Here is a 7,814-nt window from a genome sequence, read left to right on the forward strand (position 1 = left end):
TATAACTTGGTATAGAAGTGTCATTTTTACTCTGCAAAGAGGTCAGTTTTCAGTTTAGAGTAAAGATTATCTTTGAGACATCAAAACGAACTCAACACATTTTTATAAGTGTTCCTTTTTCTGTTGACGAACTGGGTGCATTCAATTTTTGGGTGAGTTTTATTACAATAATTCTGAAACTTTTATTTTAAAAATGTATAATTATAATGGAATTTAATTCAATGATATGATTGAATAGTTATTTAAATACTATCATTGTCATGGACTCATTGTTTTTGAATTCTTTGTGGTTCTCTTGGTTTCCTGTGTTATACTTCTGTTGTCCAGTGCTCTTGATCATTTGGTTTTATTTATTTAGGGGCCATTTCACACAATTGGTTCAAAGTTAGTTTTAGAAGTTTTTTAGTGTTTTCTCCAAAACTTCAAATGCAAGTAAATTATAAAATATCCAAGGTACACATTTTTTCATTTTAATAATTAATTATGGAGATAAGTGGTTCATTGTCAGATTTAATTTTCGAATATTTTTTCATTATAACAAAAAAAAAAGGTTTCATATTTAAATAATTAACAATTACAATTTTAACAACATTATTTAGTGCAGTTTTTGAGATTCATTGTATTTTTAATATGATCAAAAGGACTTAAATTAGATCACACTGATTTCAAAGACAAGGACCAATTGGTTTTAATATACGATAAACCAAACACTATCATAACATCTTAGTTGATAACTCAATATACTTTTATAAACGTCCCATGTTTTGGTCATGACTGCACATTTCTTTCAAAATAAATGATAGTCTACTTAATTATATAATAAATGACAATGATTTATATATATATATATATTCATCCAGACATTTCCTCAGATGGAAAACATGAGTAGTTGATGGCTTGTTGAACTTTGTATCACAGCTGTTTATATTCATTTTACAGTTTGAAAGTGAAGAAATACCCTTGATATTCAAGTGTGTCCAGTAACTTCCTCTTTTTAAACACAGGTTCACTGTATAAAGTGTATCCTGTAATCTGCAGATTTCTTCATCATGATGAAACTGATCCTGTCTCTCACTCTCATCTGGACTCTCTCCAGCACAGGTAACCTCACTCACTCTTAAAACAGCATTCCTGCAGGTACCTGTCGTGTAAGGTAGTTCATTATTCTCCTCACTTTTTACCTCTGCTGTTTGTCTGCCAGCTGCTGACTTTTGTTCAAGTTCAGATGCATCGTCATCATTCATTTTCTTTCTCTCTCTCTTTCTTTTTTTATAATCTGTATAGCAGCCACATAAATGTATAAATTGATCTAACAACACAAACAAGACTAATTTGCAACAGTAAATGTGTTTTAGAAAGAAACACAATCCTGCATCGATTTTTTTGTCAATATAATGAAGAAACATCTTTTATGGGGACAATTTATTTGATCTACTTTGTCTTAAATACCGTTCTGTTATTGTGTGATGTAATTTGTGTTTGTCTCTCATCAGATTAACTTTGCATACTGTATCTGTGTTTATATGACAAACAGGATTCATGTTGATTGTTTAACTCATCCTGATTTATTTCATAACTTGCAGCTGAAGCTCTTCAGTGTTTGCAGGGTTTAGGAGATGAAGATCAGGAGTTACTTCCATGTGCTTCTACTCAGCTGTGTGCAACTGTTGCCACACAAGGTATCTGTAAAAAGTATACAAATAAATATTATTGTTCCTTAATGTCATTCACATATTCAAATTTCAATGGGACTTCTGTGTTACAGAGTTCGGTTTGTGTTTCATTTTGTAGAGAACGAGAGTGGGAATTTGATTGAGTCCATCAGCAGGTCGTGTTTGCCATCCGATCTTTTCAGTGAAGGAAACCACATATTTTCATTCAATGTTGGTTTTGTGACTATGGCTGCATCCGTTCATGTGTGTAACACAGATGGCTGCAACAGTGAAGACATACCGTGTAAGTAAAGAGAAAGGTTTCCCTTTTTAAAGACACTAAATCACATTCACATGTAGTATCAGTCTAATGTTGGTCACAGTGAAGAACAATAAGTCACTTTGTGTCTTGTACAGTTTCTGTCATGTCTCCTGTTCTGTTTCAGTCCCTGATGTTCAGGAGAAAAACAACCTGCAGTGTTTCACCTGTGATGGTCGATATTCTGCTGAGTGTAAGAAGACAGTACAGTGTGTGGGAGACGAGGACCGCTGCATTAATTGGTTTTGTGAGCCCTCATGATCATTTTTATGTCTCAAAACACAATATTGCTGCCTTCAAAGTTTCAGTTTCCTGCTGCATAACTTGGAAAAAATGTTTGAAAAATTCTGGTCAAATAATGATTTTGTCATCCACAGATTACGAAGGTGACGAAAATTACACTTATACATTGCTTGGATGTGCCTCTTCAAACCTCTGTGAAGATTCTTCTTACTTGGGGCTCCTACATTTTTTTTCTTTTGAATTCTTTCAGCCAGAATGTTGTGAAAGCAGCTTCTGTAGCTCAGCCTGGTCTGTCAAACTGAATGTGATCACGTTGCTGTTTGGACTCATTACCCTTATCTTCTATTAGAACAAAGAGAAAAAGCTGTGTAGTGTGTGTATAAGCCAAATACATTATTTTCTCATTCATTTACACAGTGAGAAGTCGTCAACAGTTTGAATGTTTTAGCTTGGTAAATAATTATTTTAACCATAACTGCAGCATCCCAGTAAAATAGAGTAAGCTCATGATAATCTGTCTGATTCATAGACAGTAACAAAATCTGTTTACAAAATGATAACTTCCTAAATTACCAAAAACTTTTGTGTTGTTTCTTTATAAGTAAGCAACAAGTAGCTACTCATCAATCTAATTAATGACTACTTCTGTAATGAGTAACTTCTTGAAAACTCCTAATTAATGACTATATTGGGTCAATACTTGATCCAATCTTGTTCTCTGTGCACATGTTGTTGTTTGGTGACAACATGTTGGGGAAGTTGCTGAAAATTAGTAATTAGTTACAGTTACTAGGTCCTTCTCTGAAAAGTAATCAAGTTACTTTAACAATTACTGCCTATAAAAAGGTAATTAATTACCTGAGAAGGTAACTTTTGCATGACTGTGAACACAAATGTGTAACTCATCCCAAAATCTCTTTATAATGTTATAACTCAAGGGATAAGGCTTATGTTTTACCACGAGTTGGCTACCATGACGTGGACTTTACAACGCAGCTCTGAGACACTGTAAGGTCAGATGATGTCTGTCTCAGCACTGAGGTTAACTCTGACTTTACCATTGCAGCTGATGTGGATGTTAGAGTACAGTAGTCTGGTTCCTCCTCTAGTTTGGACTCATACCACTCTGCCAAACTCACTGTGCTCTTTAGCAGTCAGCTCCCCCTGCTGTCAATAATGTGCCTCTGCACCCCAGCTGTTTCAAACCCTCCCTGCAGCCTTTGGGGCACGCCTCCTCATGTATGTACAGCTTGAAAAGCAATATAGAAAATGGAAAATATCAAATTTAAAATGCTATTTAAGCTTTTAATTTAAGTATTTCCATTTAAACTTTTTCCATTTTGATTTTCATATTTGTTGTTTCTCTTTTGTTATTTTCATAGTCATTTCAATTGTCATAATTACAATTTAGGTTTTCAGTTTAAGCATTTCCATTAACACTTTTGCATTTTAAATTGGACTTTAGTTCACTGTCACTTTATATTTTCAAACTATAATTTTACCTTTTATATGTGATTTTTCAATTTCCTTTTTCTTTTCAAATGCTGACATGGCCTAAGTATTCCCGTTTTATTACTATAATTCTAATTTGTATTACTATAATTATAAAATAATAAAAATAATAAAAATAACGTTTTTCATTTGATCTCTTTTAATTTTATATTTACACTTTCATTTTTTTCATTTTTAATTATGTCCAAAAATAGAATTCTTCTTTATTTTGAATTTACATTTTACACAAGTTCCCTGATTCCCAATGTCTTTTACACACTTTTTCAGATCACTGTCATCAAATGCATGATACTTTCTAGTCTTTTCGACCACTCAAAGCGCTTTACACTACAACTCACTCACCCATTCACACATTCATACACTGATGGCAGGAGCTACCACGCAGTGTTGTTTTGAGACATACTTGATGTTAATGCAGCCATGAATGATTACGAACTGTGTACTTGTGCTGGTGGTTGATGAGGACATTGTGAACGTCAGAAAACATAATGAAACCTAAATGAACCTGCTCACGATTATATGGATTGCTATAAAAACTTGGAGAAGTTTCCATTTCATTTCCCGTGAAATAAAGTTACAACATCATCTGAGCTCCATACTTATCTGCTGGCTCTCGCTTTCTTTATGATGAACATGTGTCTGTAAGTTTCTATTGCTGAGAAAACTCTCCCTCTCCGTCTCCCTCTTCCTCTCCCCTGTGCCAACCTGCTTATCAGAAGAAGTTAATCATTCATACACATTTATACACCGTTGGAACAGCAACGCAACTGTAAACTCTTAATAAATAACAACTGTGCTTGCCTGAACTTTGAAGGTCTCTTATTAAGTCATAATTATTTATTTTTTATAGAGAAGTACTTCAAGAGTAGCTTGATACAAAGATGAAAGCAATGTTCCTGCCTGTCTAGACAAAAGCTTCCAGTCTGCAGGAATGTGAAGTAATTGTGTTGAAAATGGTTCACTTTCTGGAAGCTTTTGATAGTTATAATGGCGCCATCTGCTGGCCAGTTGTTGGAACTTCATTTATAACGATGGATTAAATCTGAGACCATGATGAAGCAGTCTGAATTCAACTCATAGAAAATGTATTTAAAAGTTTATTAGAAGGTCATACAAAGCTTCAGCTGTCCAAATGAGTCAAATCAAGTCAATATCTTTAAAAGTTGTACAATCTGTACAGCAATACAACATCGTGTGTTCATGGATACTTAATTGGAATGAGGGAAAAAAAACCTTTGAAAACCATTGAAAGAAGAGGAATCCCTCACCCAGGATAAACAGACAGGTGTTTTATGTTCAGTCAGACAACTGAAGCTTCATATTATCTTCAGATAGACTTGAATGCATTTTAGTCACTTTCTGTTGTTTTGAGACATACTTGATGTTAATGCAGCCATGACTGAGCACCGCCTATACACCCAGCTGTGTACTTGTGTTGGAGGTTAATGAGGATATTGTAAAAGTCAGAAAACATCATGAGACCTAAATAAACCTGCTCATGATTATATGGATTGCTATAAAAAACTATATATAAAGTTTCCATTTCATTTCCCGTGAAATAAAGTGACAACATCATCTGCACTCCATATAGATCTGCTGGCTCTCCCTTCAGTATGATGGACATGTGTCTGTAAGTTTCTATTGCTGAGAAAACAAAGTGCATCACATTCAAAAACAGTCGTTCATGTGACATATTTTACAGCAGAGGTTAATCATTCCTGATTTTATGTTGCTGCGCCCAAAGCAGAAGTGTTTATAAAGAACTTCATTAGAGAACAACTGAGTCGAGGTATCAGCTACACGATGAGGTGAGTTGCAGCTTCCGCATTTCATATTCATAATCAATATTTATGATGTGTTAAACAGAATGAATACAATGTAATTTGTTTTATTATCAATGAGCTCTCAATTTCTTATTTCCTCCTCTTTTGCTCCATTCCCTCCTTCCTTCCCTCAGTTTTTTGTTCTGTTGTTCCCTCATTTTGCTCAGTTTCTGGTTCACTTCCCTCTCTCCTTCCTTCCTTAAACACCATTTCTTAAGCTTTTCCCCATCTCCCTTTTTTATTTTCTCATTTTCTCCACTGTCCATTCCTCCAGGCTATATTTTCCTTTCACTCTTACTTTCTCACCCCATACCTTATTCCTGTCCATCTCATCCTCCCTTCCTATGACCCCTGTTTCCCTCTCAATTGATTTCATCCATTAACTACATTTCCTTTTTCTCCCCACCTTTCTTCTCATCTGCTTTCCCTCCCTCCCTTTTCCTTTGTGTTTTTCCTCATCCTCTCCACTATTCACTCCTGTGTTTCCTTCCTTCCTGCATATTTATCATTCCCTCTTCCATTTCTTCCTAACTGATTTCCCTCTTCCATATGAGATGAACATTGCTGATAAGTGAAGCATATTACCAAACTGCATATGTGTTGTGCGATATTAGTGTGATATATTTCTCTACTCCATTAGTGCTGCTCAAAGTCAGATGACGATGGAAGCCAAACTTGGGGCCCTGCAGTGCCACTTCACCTGGGACCTGGACCCCAGCAGGTCCAAACTGTTCTGTCTCAGGGACATACTGGATGACATCGACACTGAGGAGGGAAACAGCTGGCTGGGTCACATTTACAACCTGCAGGGGTACATTCACTACCAGTTGGGCTTCACTGAAGATGCCCAGCGTTTCTTCAGCAGGGCTGCAGAGGCCTTCCGCAAAATGAGAAACACCAGCTCAGATGAAGGTCCCTGGTTGGTGGTGAATTACGGGAACCTGGCTTGGTGGCACCACCAGCTGGGTGAACAAGCAGAGAGTCAGACTTACCTGTCAAAGGTCGACACCCTGATGAAAGAATACCCATCTCCATCAGAGGATGAGCTTCATCCAGATATCTACGCTGAAAAAGCCTGGACCCTGATGAAGTTTGGCAGAGACAAAACACAGATGGCTGTAGATTACTTCCAGAGAGCCATCAGGATGCAGCCAGACATGGTGGAGTGGCACACCAGTCATGTGATAGCTTTAGTGAAAGGTTTTGGGCACCCTGATGAACCACTGGAGGAAAACATCCTGGAGAAAATGAAAATTGCCAAAGAACACGATCCAGACAACTTGTACCTTGCTGCTCTGTACCTAAAGGCATGTGCAAAGGAAAGAAGAAACGTTAAAGATGAAACATGTGAGTTGGCCAAAAGGGTTTTGAGAAAGCCACCAAGCAGCTACAGTGGTATAAGACCATTACTAAAGCTTTACAGAATGCATATATCAATGGATGAAGCTATTGGTTTGGCAGAGGAGGCTCTGGAAAGACATCCAGATAAACGTTTTCTGAAGTGGTGTGCTGCTATATGCTACAAATGGAGGGTTTACTCACACAAGGACAATCCCTTGGAGCAAAAAATGATAGACAGAGCAATTAGTCTCCATAAAGAAGTGATCTCTCTTTATCCTCATTCCTCCTTTAAAGTAAAAATAGCTGTCGCAAACATAGTAGCACAGTTGAATCATGGCCAGGGTGATGCTGACCAGATTTACCAGGATCTGCTAGAAAGTGATCTGGAACCTGCAGACAGACAGATGCTTTACAACTGCTATGCCAAGCATTTGCACTTCATTCGAAAGGAAAGGCGCAAGTCAATAGAATATCACATGATGGCAGCAGAGATAACACATCAGTCTCGCTATCGTGAGAGCAGCATCAGTACTCTAAAGAGAATTAAAGAAAGAAGAGACTTAATGTGTGGAGAAATTGAAGATGTTCTTGCTAAGCTTCAAGACTAATAGAAAATAATAAAGAGGAAACATTTACTGCACTTTAACTGAGCAACATTGTGTCTAAATGCAGAAAAATGTTGATATGCATGTCCGAAAAAATCTGTACATACTCATTAACTTGCATAGTATTCAAGTGCTGATCAGGAGTGTATGACTGAATTTATCTGTTTTTATGACTCAGATGTTCTTTTGGTTCCTTTTATGCACTCTTTTCTCAATGTCTTTATCTATTTTCTGAGGTTATTTACAACCTTTTGAACACTGCCAGGTCAACTTTAACTTAATTTATTTTAAAATTCAGAGACTTTTAAAATCAGATCAC

At 36.4% G+C, this 7,814-nt stretch overlaps 2 protein-coding genes across 6 annotated transcripts; both read left to right on the forward strand.

Moving 5' to 3' along the window:
* Positions 1-3,845, forward strand: LOC133984405 (urokinase plasminogen activator surface receptor-like). Of its 5 annotated transcripts, none has more exons than XM_062423711.1 (6): positions 1-152; positions 1,005-1,101; positions 1,584-1,679; positions 1,792-1,956; positions 2,099-2,218; positions 2,349-3,845. In XM_062423711.1, the coding sequence occupies exons 2-6, from the start codon at positions 1,050-1,052 to the stop codon at positions 2,561-2,563; spliced, it is 648 nt and encodes a 215-aa protein (XP_062279695.1). In that variant the 5' UTR covers positions 1-152; positions 1,005-1,049; the 3' UTR covers positions 2,564-3,845. The 5 variants fall into 5 exon arrangements, with proteins under 5 accessions (XP_062279695.1, XP_062279694.1, XP_062279696.1 ...); XM_062423710.1 differs by having other exon boundaries at positions 1,039-1,101; XM_062423712.1 differs by having other exon boundaries at positions 1,039-1,101; positions 2,099-2,164.
* Positions 3,846-5,529: 1,684 nt separating this feature from the next.
* On the forward strand, positions 5,530-7,498 carry LOC133985271 (interferon-induced protein with tetratricopeptide repeats 2-like). The gene is made up of 2 exons (XM_062424868.1): positions 5,530-5,534; positions 6,190-7,498. The coding sequence occupies exons 1-2, from the start codon at positions 5,530-5,532 to the stop codon at positions 7,496-7,498; spliced, it is 1,314 nt and encodes a 437-aa protein (XP_062280852.1).
* Positions 7,499-7,814: the final 316 nt, after the last annotated feature.

Source organism: Scomber scombrus, chromosome 8, assembly GCF_963691925.1.
Source record: "Scomber scombrus chromosome 8, fScoSco1.1, whole genome shotgun sequence".
Lineage (NCBI taxonomy): Eukaryota > Metazoa > Chordata > Actinopteri > Scombriformes > Scombridae > Scomber > Scomber scombrus.